The sequence below is a fragment of the Chlorocebus sabaeus genome, chromosome 4 (genome assembly GCF_047675955.1).
Source record: "Chlorocebus sabaeus isolate Y175 chromosome 4, mChlSab1.0.hap1, whole genome shotgun sequence".
In the NCBI taxonomy this organism is placed as follows: Eukaryota; Metazoa; Chordata; class Mammalia; order Primates; family Cercopithecidae; genus Chlorocebus; species Chlorocebus sabaeus.
In genome coordinates this window covers 86,686,031-86,702,021 of record NC_132907.1, presented here as the reverse complement: position 1 = coordinate 86,702,021, position 15,991 = coordinate 86,686,031, and the positions used below count along the sequence as shown (strand labels likewise).

At 40.9% G+C, this 15,991-nt stretch overlaps 1 protein-coding gene across 1 annotated transcript in view; it reads left to right on the top strand.

Moving 5' to 3' along the window:
• ADCY2 (adenylate cyclase 2) overlaps positions 1–15,991 on the top strand; it is a 426,522-nt gene that overhangs the window by 364,335 nt on the left and 46,196 nt on the right. The window contains exons 17-18 of the mRNA XM_007961181.3: positions 3,170–3,289; positions 9,134–9,303. Coding sequence (XP_007959372.3) covers positions 3,170–3,289; positions 9,134–9,303 — 290 coding nt within the window. The remainder of the gene's footprint in view (positions 1–3,169; positions 3,290–9,133; positions 9,304–15,991) is intronic.

The window sequence follows — 15,991 nt, the reverse complement described above, 5'->3', positions numbered from 1 at the left end:
CTTCAGAGTGTTTTTCATTTTCCCAAACAGCAACTCTGTCTCCATGAAACACCCACTCCCCATCCTCCCTCTCCCCAGCCCCAGGTCACCATTGTGCTGCTTCCTGTTTCTATGAATTTGCCTCTTCCAGGGACCCCACGTGAGTGGAGTCACACAATATCTATCCCTCTGTGTCTGGCTCCTTGCCCCGGCATTGTGCCCCCGGGTGTTCCTTTTCTTCTGGATGCCCCAGTCCCTTTGCAGCAGGTGAGCCTCGGTTTGCCCTGCGTTTTTCCAGCCAGTGGCAAGCAGCCCTTGTTAACTGCCTCTCTGTCATCGTCTGCCACGACTCTGTACCTCAAAGGGGAGAGATGCGTTAGGAATAACGTGTGATGGCTTGAGGCTGCCCTGACCTGCCTCTGCTGTTGACTGCGTGGATGGGCCGGTTCATCTCGAGGCTCCGCGTCAATTTCCAGTCACTAATATTTATTCCCAGCCTGCATTTTAATGACCCTTACAAGAGCCAGGGTCAATGGGAACAGTGTGTTCAGAGAACTGGCTTTTTAAGTCTCATTACTCATTGGTATTGAATGCCAAAATGTCCAAGTCAGTTTTATTTCCAGTGAATCCTGTGATTTTAACGGGATATCTGAAACACTCGATGTTTACCCATGTGATACCAACACCTCAATAAAAAGTGGAGAAAAACAATTGGTGGTCCATGTTTGTTTCAGATGTAGTGTTTTTTCTGTCTTAGTCTCCAGCTGGCTGTTGAGAATCTCATATGAGCGGCCGAATGTGCTGCCATTTTATTCCTGACATTTTGAGAACGTCATCGCTTGATTCCTTGCAGCATTTTGCAACTTCTTCTGAGAAATTTCCAAGAAATTTATTATAAGTAAAGCATATATAAATCTGTGAGCCAGCCAGGCAAGGAGTTAGCCATAGTTAACTAGTAGTCTAGTCAGGTAGACTTCTAATTCCAACCAAATGACAAACACAATGATGTCATCAGGCATAAAACAATACTAAAGCACCTGTTCACAGTTTAATGTGATTCGAAAAATGTAATTCTGATACGTTTTAAATTGCCTGAGAAATGTAAAATTTGCAAGTAAACTAAAAATATGCAGTATTCCTTAGCATTTTATTTAGGGAGTTTTGTTCAGAATGATGACATCATTGTCCCAATTATGACAAAGGATGTGGAAAAGTAAATTGGGTCCAGAGAAGAGCTCCCTAAATCGTTATGATGCTAAAAATATTTTCAGTGGAGAAAGCTGGGGTAGTTTTACCTGGAAGGAAGGTGGGCAAGGGATTAGTAACTCTCTTGAGTGTTTGACTGGCTACAATTAGGGAATGATATGAGTTTGTTATTTGAAAATGCAAAGAAGACAGAGGAAGGGAAGTTGATTCAAAACTGTAGTATGATTTTAGACAGAATGAAGAGTTTCTTGAATTTATGGGGAGTTGATATTAATAACTACTAGAAAGACGTAGCAGAAGTGGATTAGGAAACGTGGGTAGTGATTGGAGTTTTCTCTTGTTCTTCAAGTTCAACCATCATATTTATTGCAAAACCTCCTTACAATACACATTTTTCACAAAGTAAACTACTCATTTATTGTATGTCAAGAATGCAACACTTCATTTTACCTAGTTTTTTGCCCATATGGCGATATAATCAAGAAGTTTTTGTTAATTATTTTAAGATCCTTGGCATTTAAGACTAGTAACCCACCAAGCTAAACAATCTCCTTTTCTTTGCCATTTGTTGATTTTTTTAATATTTAAATGAATTGGATTTTTGGTCTATCAGATCTAAATCTAAATCTGTACCCTTTTGGAGCCTGATGTTTGCCAAGCAATTATTCTATTCTTTTTTTCTAATCCCTGATATAATTTTTTCCAAAATATTAGGACATTTGTAGTTCGGCCAGGGATGTGACAATTTTTACAAGTTCTTTCATCATACATAAAGAAATCTACTATATTTCTTTGATGCTTAAATCAGCATTTTGCCAAATTTAATCAAATGATATAATGGGCAGAAATACTGTATCTCATATCTCTATAGACTATGAGAGGAATGTTCCCAAGAATAAACTAAATAAATGTCTTCTTATCCAAATAAATTAGTTTAGGTATTTGACAAGAACTATGCAGTCCAGGGAAATAACTCAATAGAAACAAACAAAAGCAACCGTAGAAACTATAAGGAAGTTTCACTTTTTAAACCTTGAATATGTATGGTTAACCCTATGCAGAAAACACAAGTTGTTCAATAGGTGTATGGATGAGATTAATTTCTTTCAGTAAAAGGAATGGGCTGAAGTCATGATTCTCTGGTTTGTTTCCAGAACATTCCTCTGACCCTTAGCCACATGACAGAAAAGTGGCTGATCCTTGGGTATTTAGTCTGGGTGCAGCTTCTGTAGGACAGAGAGCGAGCGAGCAAGAGAGGATGAGAGAGAGAGAGAGACAAATTTCTCCTGCCTTGCTAACAGGTTGATGCTATCCTTCTGATGCTTATATTGGTGACCATTACATAAAAGCTAATTATTTTCTCAGCATTACCTTTCTGTTTTTTAGTTAAAATCCCCTTTCCAGCAGTCCTGAGAACACCCGTCCTTTTAAATTTTTCACCCCTTACGATCTGAGTTACCAAGCACTCACAAGTAATAGATACAAATGTCGAGGCTGGTGATTGCATTTTGCCCATAAAATTAATTTTCATTCTAAACATCAAAAATTCATAGAATTGTATTGACTCATTTAATGTTTGAGCCAAGATGGCAAAGGTACTGGGGGAAAAAACATTCTAAAAGGCTCCAATTTGATGGTAGAGAGTTGAATGTATACATGGTGGTACCGGCTTCAAAGGCGATATCGGTTTCAAACGTCATTCTAACCACTCCCTCTGCCCACAGCTTTGTGTACTTTTGATTTACTGTTTGATAGAGGTGCCTCTAATTTCCTTAATGTGAATTTTGAAGTTCTGAAATTCTCTATTGAATGTATAGAACAATAAATCGTTAATTACTTATTCAATAGAAATTCCCAAGTCCACATAAGCAATCCTGTTTACTGTGCATAAGGAACACAGAGTTCATAAAGTTAACACCCACCTGCTAGTTATTTAATCTAATTTGCACTAATTCATTGAAAAAAAAAAACCTTCTCTTTGCAGTTTTTCCTGAGTGACTCAGAGGAAACAATCCCTCCAACTGCCAATACAACAAACACAAGCTTTTCAGCCTCTAATAATCAGGCGGCGATTCTGCGTGCGCAAAATTTATTTTTCCTCCCGGTAAGAGAACATTGCAATTATGACTGCATTGGTGGCTCTCCTATATGCTAGTAGTCTGGATTAACATATATCCTTTTTAAGTTTCAGATGTATTCTAGACTTTGCATTTCCTCTCTGGTATCAATCCCTGAGTGGTCCTGAATTTACAAATGTCAGCCTCTGCTAGAAGTCCGGGCCCTTGGGGACTGGCTAAACTTACATCCGAAAACTTACAATGTTATTGTCATGCTTTCACCGGTAATGTTTGCCTTCTTCTCTTAACCACTACAGCACTTCTAGCATATTTCCTACCATATGGCATTCAATTATAAGGCACCATGTTTCTGGGTTTCTCACTTAGAGACATTGCCAATTGCTCCAGTGAATTAATATTATCCCCCTTAAAGCTGTGATAAAACTACCCACATCTCATTTTCTTCCCTCTTCTTTGGCAGCATACGTTGCCCAGTGATTCTGTTCCCCAGTAATTCTTGCTAACTGACTCATCTTAACCAGTATCACAAAGGACCTAGGCTGAAACTTCAAAACGTATTAACACATTAGTCTTCCAAGTGGAGAGTTAAGTGAGTTATTTACTGCTTAACAACTTTGTTCTTCCATACATCGTTTGTGAAAAAAAAAAAAAGTGTTGATACTCTCCTTTTCACTTTCCAAATAATTATCTGGAAGTAGTGCAGATTATGCTTGTTTAGTTTCCGTCTCAAATAATCAGTTTTGAGAATGCTAAGTGAACTATTTTGGGGACTGAAATTGATAATTTAATATGTATGCTTTCAAAATTCCCTATCAAAATTTTTAACTCCGTTAGCTATGGCAGTAAAGTGGATTTATTTTCCCATTCCTCCTTCTCTGATTTTCTTCCTTGATATTTTGCTCTGTTCTTTTTTCCCTTCCCAACATTTCATTTCTTGGGAAGCTCACAGCTCCATGCACAGATAGAAGTGATTTCTGGTGTTCTTTCCTGAAGGCTTCTGAGGCCTTGACTACGTCATGAGCAAGATGGCCAAGGTGCAAAAGCAGTGTCCCCATGGGCTTGGGAAGAGGAGGTGGTATAGGTTCATCCCTTACCCAGGAGATCCTGCCCTTCAAATGAGGTGTTATCATAAACTCCAGTGAGGACTAGGTGTTGACTTCTCTATTTAGTTATGTGAAAAGTGAAAAGCTGGAGTCATCGTGAGAGTCTATTGAGTGTAGTCTCACTGTGGGCCGTTTGTGGGCCATTTGGAGCTCTCTCTTTTCTAGAGAAATATTTAAATTAATGGTGTGACCTGCCTCTTCCTCCTTGATCCAATGGTGTGGGCATCCGTATAATCCATAGGCTGACTGCTGGGAAGAGAGTGCACCGACCAAGCAGTCCCCCTTTCACATCCACGTGGCACTTTAAGTTTAAAATTTTAACATGAAGATGCTTTTTGACAGGAAAAAAAAAAATGAATAGCTGCAATACTTTTTTAAATCTCTCCTTCCACTATGTTTGAGCCAAACAACTCGCCACACTTGGCATCACTAAAAGAATAAGGAAATCATTATGAATTTCATTTAGGTAAATCTGTGTAATATCTTATTTGCAGTCAAAGAAAATTATTAAAAACTTAAAGTGGGGAAAGGCAACATTTACTCAGTCTTAAAAAGATTCTGAAAAAGCACACAATAGGTTCTCTAAAATCTAGGTGGGATTTAGTCAACGGCTACTATCCTTCCAATAATGAGGCCTTGAAGATCCTGGCCAGCGTTGCCAAGGAAGCCCCAGGTCCGCATGGACTGGCTGCACAGAAACCGCATTGTGAACTCGTGGGTTTAGCGGTCCCCAAGGAGCCTGGAGACATCCTGGCTTCCTCCCTAAAGGATCCCAGGGAACAGTTGAAAAGCCGTTTTGTGGGCGTGTGCCACACAGGCGTCATTTCTCTCAAACCCCATGTTATGTGATGCCTGAAGTTGCCCAGCAAGCTGAGAAGCATGCCCAGTTCACTACTGGTGCTGGCATAAAGTGATGTAACTCTTCTAAGTGGTAATTTCAAGAATTATCAAAAAGCACAAGACAGACACACTTTTTACCCTGTAATACTAATTTTGAAAATTAATTTTAAAAGTGAAAAGGTTTATTAAACACGTGTTAGTGCATGTGTTTATATAACATAAACAAAAAGAAAGCAAAAGAAAGAAAACAACCTAAAAATTGGAAAATGCAAATTATAAAATAAATTTTATTGTAATGCAGGATAAGGTTATACTTAACCACCATATAAGACATTGTAAAAAAAAATTAATGACATATAAATGCATATTCATAATAAATTATTCATTGAAAAGTATAGTTTTAAAAAATACAAAATGGTATGATCTTAATTTTTTAAAATAATACTGCCAATAATAAGTAGAAAGAAAAAGACTGGAAACACATATACAAATAATGAACAGTGGCTAAAGTGGATGTTGGGGATTATCAGAGACCCTTATTTTTATATACATCCTTTTGTATATTTCCCAGTCTTTAACATCTGGTGTATTGTTTCTGTAGCAGGAAAACACAGTCCTTTTAAAATACCAAAATTAGCCATAAAGGACCTTTGCAGTGTAAGTTGTTTGTACCACAGCAGGCACTTGGTATGCGTTACGTCATTTCATCCAAAAATGACGCTGGTGAAGTAGGTATTATTGGGGTTCTTGTTTTGCAAGTGAAGAAGCTAAGACCCAGATACTTTAGTGTTACTAAATTACTCCCGACAGTGGTGACTGTTACCTTTCTGTAAAATACAAGTTGGTTTCAATGATTATGTCAAAACTGGTAAACATTACTAGCAATCAGGTTACCAGTAAGTACACTCCAATAGAAGTCGGTTCAGAATCCTACTGCCAGAACCGCTGACCATCTGGAGCCTTCCCTGGTCGGCTAAACCGTGGAGCCAAGACAGGCTCCCAGCCTGGCGTCTTGCATTGTTCTCTCCCACACGTCCCTGGATGGCTATTTACAGGTTCCCAACCTACCTTTTTATGCCAGATCACCTCTTGCACAGCCTCCAAACATTCTAGAAGGTCATTTTACAGAAAAGGACTAAGGTATACTTCCCATTAACATACATATTTTAGTAGATGTTCCTGAAATGTGGAAATAAAAAATTTAAAGCCTAAGAATGAATTTTGAAATGTGGAACCTTAGCATATTTTATAGGTGTTCACACATAGTTAAAAGGCTCAAACTGTGAGAACCTTTAAAATTTTACCCCAGGTCCCCACACACCAAACAATCCACATATATCCATTGATACATACACACCCTCTTATAAGTAGTTTCTTATTCTGTTCTCTCATTCGATTAAGTTGACTGGTTGATAATTTTCATTATAACAGTGGTTTTCAAGCATAATTTTAGAAACAGAGCTCTTTCAAAAACCAAAAGTTACAAAAGACTTTAGTGTGTAGTAATAATAGCAGAATTTCCAAGCTTCTCATGGACTAGGCTGTTCTAAACTCTTTTGTTACTCAATCTTCATGAGACTTCTCCAACATGGGTGTTATCATCATCTTTACTTTGAGTGACTCGTGGAGGACACAGGATTGCCTTGTTAAGGTCAGCTGCTTTGGGGAATCCGATGGGACAGGATCCCTGAATAAGAGCCTTGCCCCCGCCAGTTCCTGGGGCAATTTCCCTGGTTTTAAGGAGCAGTTTTAAAATACTCAAGACTATTTATTAAAGGGCTACTAGGTTATTAATGAGGGCTTCTCAAATTCTTTGTGAAGGCCCTTTTTCATTTTGCTTTGTTTTGTGTTTTTAATTTCTAATCTACGACAGACTAATGCTTTTGAAAAATGTAATGGTGAATTAACAGCAAAATGAACTAAAAAGGAAGCCATATGAAATGCAAGCTCATATTTCATTATATTCATCAGAAACAAGCTTACTCTGCCAAGTTTCTATCCACATTCTGCACCTCTCTTGCAGAACTCACTGCTGTACTTTGAGTGGTCTTGTTCTAAGCAACATAGAGCATTAATGTACCTTGTATCATAGTCCTCAGACCTGCCCTAAAGTAGATACTTAGTAACTTCTCTAAGGTGACAAGGGCAGAACTCTCTAGAAATAAGGTCTCCTTTCAGAGGGCGTGCTATACCCCTCCTACCACTCAGATACTGCCTGTCCACCTGTTCACAGCTCTGTTGATTCTATCATTTTACTACGTTAACCCATGTGGTCTCTTCTTTTCCTTTTCCTGTTCTCTGTTGTGGGAAGCCATGAGAGGCAGAAGAGTGGAGACCTGACATCAGGCAATTGCAGCTACGAAACTGTGCTTACAACACTCAGTGTTCCTTAAAATGCTGCCACCTGAAATGAAGAGTGGCCTTCACATTCCCATGCAAAGAAAGACTTTAACTCCCCGAAGAGTGACCTAGTTGGTGTGTAATCCAGTGTGAGGTATTGGTCTTCCTTTTGAAGCCACAGTGCCAGGTCGAAGTCCTTACTAATGGGATTTCTACTCATTCCTACTTTTCTACTCATTTCCTACTCATTTGTAAGGCTGCCTTCACTCAAATGTGCCTCTTACAAAGAGAAAGCCTGCCATATGATCACTGCAAGCTGCTATTTCCAACTTTCCTTTCTTCCACAGGAACAGGACTGTTGAGTTAGGATCAGTAGCCTTCCACATAGCTTAATGTAGATGGCTTTAGCTGGGGAAATCAAAGGCAGAGCTCAAATGACAAAAGTAAGCAGCTCTTACCTGGCTTACTCAATATGATGAAATTAAAATCGAGTAAAAGTTGGGCTATTTTAAAAGACAAGGTTTTAAAAAATCAATAAGATCTATGTTTTATTAAAAGTCTTAATTTTTTTTTTTTTTTTTTTTTTTGAGTGTTGTCTCTGTTCTAGGAATGCTGAGATAGCAACACAAACCTTGTTCACAGAAACCCCATGATGTAGCAAATAAAGCCTTTCTGAAGATGGCGCCTGTTTCCCTGCAGCGAGTCCCTCCTGGCGCGCAGGACTCTGGGCTCTGTGCATTACTCTTTTATCTCTGTTGTTTTCAATGACCTACAAGGAGAATATGATTACCCTCATTTTACAGTGTCATGCAGACACTGTGATACAAGCAAGTTAGGTCACTGGCTGCAAATAAGTGAGCTAATGAGCTAGCGAAGAGTTGAATTCAGAGCTATCCAAAGCCTATCTGAACGGTACCTGCAGTGGTAAATGGTGAGGAAATGGTTCACCTGGGGCAGGCCTGCCTGCAGCTTGCTCTGCCCTAAGATGGACGATACCATCTCGCTGGCTGCCACTTGGTTCTTCCACTTTCTTCTGGTGCCTGTCGAACTCCCGGGGGTTCATGACTCACCCTGGTCAAGGCTTTTGATTTAAATCCTTCTGTTTTAAATAGGCCCCACTGACACACAATTTCTCTTTTAATAAAATGTCTCGGCTTCCTTCTGCTTTTAACAGTTGTCTGTAATGATTTATATTATCTTAATGAATTAAAGAATTGAAAGGCCAAAAAAGATTCTATAGACGTTAACTTACATTTAAGGAATGTATAGGAGGCCACAATGTTTTCATTTTCAAGAAATAAATAACATTGGCTTATAATGATGTGTCTTCCATGTAAGTTTTTTTTACAATTTTATTCCTAAAAAGTGGCAATATACATGCTTATTTTTATTTATCATGCAAGGTTGGGTCAGAAAGCTTTGGATGATTTTTTTTTTCTGAATTTAATGTATTCAGGCATTTGCCCCTAGATCAAAGCCGGCTTATATATTGACCAAATGAGATTGGCGGTGGCCCCTGATTGTAATTGTTTCAGCATTTCTTAGAAGAGATCCTACGGATTTGTCTGTTGTCCTTCCCTGTTTCAGTACTTTATCTACAGCTGTATTCTGGGACTGATATCCTGTTCCGTGTTCCTGCGGGTGAACTATGAGCTGAAGATGTTGATCATGATGGTGGCGTTGGTGGGCTACAACACCATCCTACTCCACACCCACGCCCACGTCCTGGGCGACTACAGCCAGGTCTTGTTTGAGAGGTGAGCCGCTGCCTCTTCCTTCTCTTACTTTAGTTCTTTCCTAGCATGTGGATAGCGTGAGTGTGTGTTGAGTAAATGCAAGTTAGCGATGTCATTGTCATTGATAAATCATTCTGAGAGAATTTCTTTGAGGTGATGCCTCAGAAAGATGATATGTGTTTTTGTTGTAGATTACATCTGATTATGTATTCTCAAACACACATAGATGTGAAGTGGTTTGGGGAGAAGAACTGTGTTATAACCTGTACTATGTTGATAAAAGTAATCTAAGATTGTCCACCTCAACACTATTGATATTTTGGACTAAATAATTCTCTGTGGGGGGCGTTGTCCTGTGCGTAGTAAGTAGGGTGTTTAGTGACATCCCTGGCCTCTACCCACTGAATGCCAGTCACAATCTCCAATGCCCCAAGTCATGACAACTGGAAATGTCTCTAGAAATTGCCAAGTGTCCTCAGGAAGGCAAAATGGCCCTCAGTTCCAAGCAAGATATTGAAAAAATTAGTAGCTGTATTCACAATTTACAGTGTTATATTTCTCACTAGAGATTTTCTAAAATACTGTTTTGGGAAAGAGGAACTATCAATCCTAAAAATTCTTTGTTCTATGGAGAAATTGACTTCAAGAAAATATATGATTGCTTTAGGTCTTTCAACTGTAAGGCTAGATGCAACAGGAATGATTCTACCAGCTGCACTCACTCAGGTTTATAACCAGTTTCCTGTTACCGAATTACTTCTGTATATGAATATATACGGAAGCTTATAATGAATACTTGTTTGAAAAACATTGTTTTAATCGTTATAATACTCTCCACATCACATCTCAAAAACAAAACATTTTGTAACAAGCGTTAGGTTTATTTCTGAACCCACCAGATGTCAAAGTATTTTCTAGGAGGGCTTTGCACTGTCCTCCATCCTATTTCTATATTTATTTTAACATAATATAAATGCCTTAAATATTTGCATTGATTTATTACTCCAGAAAGTTGTTTTGTGTTGATCATACATGGCCACCTATTTCTCCACTGGAGACCCGGTGTTAGGAATGGCAGTCATCGCACTGTGTAGACACTTCTTAGCAATAAGAAGCTTTGCAGAAGATGCAACCCATTCTTTTCACCTAATTTAATTTTCATCATCCTCCACACAATGAAACTCTACTATCTGTAATAAAGCTTAAGGCAGTGGAGTTGCAAAAATGCATAATTATATTTATGATTCCTTAGCCAAAATGAGAATGGAAGTTAATTTTCCAATAAATTGTCAAAATTGCCAACTAAACATGCTTTACTATTGCTCTGCTGCATCCAGAAAGCCTGTGTTGTGTTCCTAAATAAATGTAGCATTATTGATTTTCACACGCAGCCGATAACCCTACTAAGTTTCCCTTTATTAAATTTAAATCCCCTGAATATGTTACACATCCGAAGCAAGAGAATAAATCAGATTACCAGGTTCCTGGTGTGGAGAGAATTGCTTCTGGGGACCTCAGTGAGGCACTTGAGGAGACAGGCAATCTCTGAGTAGAACCCTCGCAGCAGGAGAGTAGTTATCAGGTTGAAGAAAAGGAGTTTTACCTTTAGATCACATTCACTGTATTAAAGCTCTTTTGTGCTTGCAGCTCGGTTTGTCTTTGCAATGACCTTGAAGCTCGGGAGGCACTTGCCTTCGCTTCCATCAGTAAAGCTAGCACCCTCCTTGGGAGCACACGCCTGTCTCTCACTTCCCATTTTTTAACAAAAATTTTGTGGTTGCATAATAGGTATACATATTTATGGGGTATATGAGATGTTTTCATACATCTTGCAATGTGAAATAATCGCACCATGGAGAATAAGATATCCATCCCCTCAAGCATTTATCCTTTGTGTTTCAAATAATCCAATGACACTTTTTACTTATTTATTTATCTGAGGCAGAATTTTGCTCTGTCGCTCAGACTGGGGTGCAGTGGCATAATCTCGGCTCACTGCAACCTCTGCCTCCTGGGTTCAAGCCATTATCCTGCCTCAGCCTCTCTAGTAGCTAGGATTACAGGTGCCTGCCACCATGCCCGGCTACATTTTTACATATATTTTTTTTAGTAGAGACAGGGTTTCATCATGTTGGCTAGGCTGGTCTCAAACTCCTGGCCTCAAGTGATCCACCCACCTCAGCCTCCCAAAGTGTTGGGATCACAGGCATGAGCCACCGCGCCCGGCCTTAGTTATTTTTAAATGTACAATTAAGTTATTGTTGACTGTAGTCGCCTTGTTGTGCTATGAAATAGTAGGTCTTACTCATTATTTTTTCCCACTTCCTAATTTTGATCAGAAGTTCTGGCACTTCTTGAACTGATCCCTGAATAGGCTGCACAATATTCTCAGAAGCATCTTCTATGGAAAGATGAGTCTTACTGATGTAATAGCAGAAAAGCGTAATACCTCAAAATCAATGAATATTCTATGATGTGCACTTAAAACTAACTACCACTCTTAAAGTGGGAGTTTAGAAGCCCCACAATTTCTCCAGCCTCATTGCCTGTTTTACATAACCCTGTGACTTGTGCCAGAGGTAAAACCAACCAATATCAATGTTTTCCTTCTCTTTTCTGAGATCCAAGAACTTTTCCCCATCAAATAATTGACATCAGTTTTCTCATCCTTTGCCTTGCTTATTGATGCTGACACACACTTCCCAATATGAAAGTGAGATCCTTTAAAAAAAAAAACAAAAAAAACAAAAAAAAACAAAAAAAACCAACTATGTAGTGTGGTGCCTTGAGAGTGAACATCACTTAATCCCAAAGCCAGAGGTGTCCCTGAAGGCGGGAGCCGGCTCACAGGATGGCCAGGCAGCACCGCCTTTTCTGATTGAGTCCGTCTGTGCCATTGAAGTCATTGCATTCGGTCCCATCCCTTTGGTGACCTGTCTCTGGGCACCACATTCTTGCCTTCTCCGTCCTGCTGTGGTCTTCTTTCTGGGACCCTTGCTTGACTGTGGCAGGTCAGTGTCCTTGCTGTCCGTCGAGGCCCCTAGACCTGCTCCTCATTGGCCTTGAGTGCTCCAATGACACTGTGATGGTTAATGTTAGGTGTCAACTTGATTGGATTGAAGGATGCCTAGATGGCTGATAAAGTATTGTTTCTGGGTGTGTGTGCAAGGGTGTTGCCAGAGGAGACTGACATTTGAGTTGGTGGACTGGGAGAGGAAGACCCACCCTCAGTGTGGTAGGCACCACCCAATTGGCTGCCAGCACAGCCAGAACAAAGCAGGCGAAAGAAGGCGGGATAAGCTGGCTTGCTGGGTCTTCTGATTTCCATCTTTCTCCTGTGCTGGATGCTTCGTGCCCTTGAACACCAAACTCCAGGTTCTTTGGCTTTTGGACTCTGGGACTTGTAGAGCAGCATCTCCAGGGTTCTCAATTCAGAAGGCTTCACTGTTGGTTTCCCTGGTTTTGAGGCTTTGGAACTTGGACTGAGCCTCTCCCAGCATCTCTCTTTCCCTGCTTTGCAGATGGCCTGTTATGGGGCTTCACCTTGCAATCCGGTGAGCCAATTCTCGGTAATAAACTCCCTTATATATATATACACATCCTATTGGTTCTATCCCTCTGGAAAACCCCGACTAATACATAGACCTCCCTCAAGCTTCTGGCTTTCACCCCTCGGTGTGCCAGAGGACCAAGCAGCTCCTCTGCCTGTTTCACCTGGGAAAGGTGGAAGGTACCCATCCTGGGTGAAGGGGACATGGCCTCTGTTGCCTGTTAGCCCCTTTTCTGTGATATACACATATGGGCCGAGGACTTTAACACACTCTCCTGAATCATGCAGAAGAGAAGATCTGAACCAAATACTATGGTTTATAACAGTGCCTGGCCTCTAGTACTCAACAAAAATCTGTTGAATGAATGAACAAAAGCAGATCGTGCTCTCGAACAATGGGAAGAGCCTGACACCGGCTTCCTGAAATCTCTCGCCTCACCTGCTTCCCTGAAGACAGAGTGTATCTCCACATCACTGAGGATGTGTCTTTTAGTATCCACTTCAGGTTCTGTTTATATCTTTATATTTCAAAGGAAAGTTCAGGGAAGGCATCTCTGTTTAAAGGCAGCGCCGGCCGTCTTCCTCTATACTTTGTCCTGCATGTGACTTCATCGTGGCTCCGGTGGCAGGGCCTTTTCAGAACAAACTTGACATTGCTCGTGGACAGGCCAATAAGATGTTACAAACCAATGGAGTTGGCAGAGGAAAAAGGAGAGGGATGCACCAGAAAAACTTCGTATCGATGAATAGTTAAGAAGATGGTATTTAAGACATTCTTACACATTCAAGAGTGTGAAGAGTAGACTTTTCAGGAGGAAAGAAAGACCACTCAGAGAGAGTGTGCCATTGAAAATCCATTAGGAAGGAGGCCGGGAGTGTCCCGGTATTTAACGTGACCTGCTGGGGCGTCATTCAGATAAGTCGCCTCCTGCTGAAGGTAGCTCAGGAGGTTCTCAGATGTTATCTGTTCTTTGGTGTCCATAGCAGTCCTCAGTACTGTCTGTGAATGGATCGATAATGGTTGTGGTTCCTATCTGTGACACTGTCTCCCAAAGCCCTTAGCCAGAGCTGTTGAGACACCAGCTGCTCTTCAAGGTGATAGTGATATTAATAACAACGGATGTTGCTGGAAGCTGTTTTTGTCTCGAAGACACTTATCCTTCCCATGACAAAGGCTTGCTACTGAGTCTGCAAGAAGTTGTCGGATTTTTCCTGAGTTTTTTTTTCTTGCTGAACTGAAAAGTCTCAAGGGATCGGTATTATTTCGCTTGGATCAAGCCATTATGTTCACTCACCTGGTGGCTAGAAATGTACCTTTAATTCTAGAGACACATGGGACATGGAGAGCTTGAACAGAGCAGCTAACTAACAAGGATCCCCAAAGACCAATTAGTTCTGTGCTGCAATTTTAGCCCAGTAAAATAAATACTTTCTGGAAAGCGCATAAATACGGAGTTTAAGCAGCAGTGATAGACAGTGCTTAGCCTTATTCAGAAGCTGTAGATGGCAACTGGCTGAAATGTCTGCAAAAGTTTCCCTTCCCAGCCTTCCTATGAGGAAGAGCACTGGAGATGCTCGGACTTGCACCTGTCATTGAGATGTATGAACTAAGCACCTTCCTTGTGGCATTTTTCTGCTTTCCCTGATTTTCCAGTGTCTCAGAAATCCCCATGGCTGGAATTTGGGATATTGCGATGTATTTTGACAATGTCCTAATGAGGGATTGATTGATGATGAACTGAGGGAAAGTCTTGAGGAAGAACAAGAAAACCCATCCCTCACAGGAAAGGTCAGGAAGAGCTGCAGACCTCGCTCTAGGGCAGATGGTCTGTGGATATTCCCAAGCACCTGAAATTGTTTTCATGTCTTTTCTTTAAATGAAGGATATATTACAAATTTGCATTCCAAGCCATAATATAGTCAAGTTAATATTGAAAAGATTTTCAATTCCTTTCAGATTTACCATCTCAGCTTTCCCCACTCTGCCTGTTTCCTGCACCCTGTGCCATTTCAGAAAGCGAGGAGCACAGCATGCTTTTCTGTGCCTGATACCCACTCTCGGGGCAGCAGGGAGGGAAGCCATCCCAGCCACATCACTTTAACAACAAAGCAAGTTGTCCTAGGGCTATGCAGGGTCTAACAAGCTTCTTTTCCTTCTATAAAGAGCAACCATTAGTGAACTACTTCTTTATCTGACCTAAAACAGAAAATGTCCTGTGGTTTGGACTCATCTGCAGGAAGAAACTCGATATTTAGGCTCTTTTGTTTTGTTCTGTTTGATTTTAGAATGGGGGGAGGGATTCACAGGGCCTGTGGCATAGACTCCATAGAATGTGCAATGCTTCTCATCATCAGTTCTTCCATGTGATGCTAAAGCCACGGCCAGCCCGACCACATCAGATCGCGCCGAGGCAGCAGTGGCTTCCGACTTAAAATCACTCTTCTCCACAAAAGGAAACCACAACTGCATTAATCAGGACACATGATTGTCTCCACAGCAAAGGGCCAGCACTCCCAGTCCAACCCCCCTAATACACACTTCTGTCATCTCTTCTGACCTGCCACTGCCTCCGGAGCTCTTTTCAAAGCAGGAGCCTATTCCTTACTCTGTGGTTCTGCTGCAGCACCACCATGTCTGGCTTGGCATTTATGACCACTCTGAAAAAGCGCGAGCCTTTGAGCCATCTGTCCCTGGAGGATGTTGGGCCATCTTCACTGCAAGTTCATGTGGCATTCTGGTGCATCTGTGTCCAATCCAGGGAGGAGAGAATGCCCAGAAACCCCTTAGTGAAGACGAGCCATTTCCAAGCCAACACAGTTGTTTTGTTATACCCAGACCATTTGTTCCCCAAAGAAGACCACCAGAGTCCAGAGTCAAAGCCAAGCGGCAAGGATCTTTATTACAAGTTCGAACCTGGACCCTCCATTTCGCAGCATACAAGAGGGCCCCAAACAATGCGAGTGTTTGCTTTTTATAGCCCGAAAGTTACAGGGGAACAAAGGAATTCTTTGGGTTCCCGCGCTTTTAGTAAAACTTTGAACGGCTGTCTCCTTATCGGAGACTTTCCAGGTGGTGTTTGTACTGGGCTCAGGAAGTCTGAGAGATATATGGCGATATGTGGTGGGATGGGATGTGTTTGTACTGGGCTTGTTTGTTGT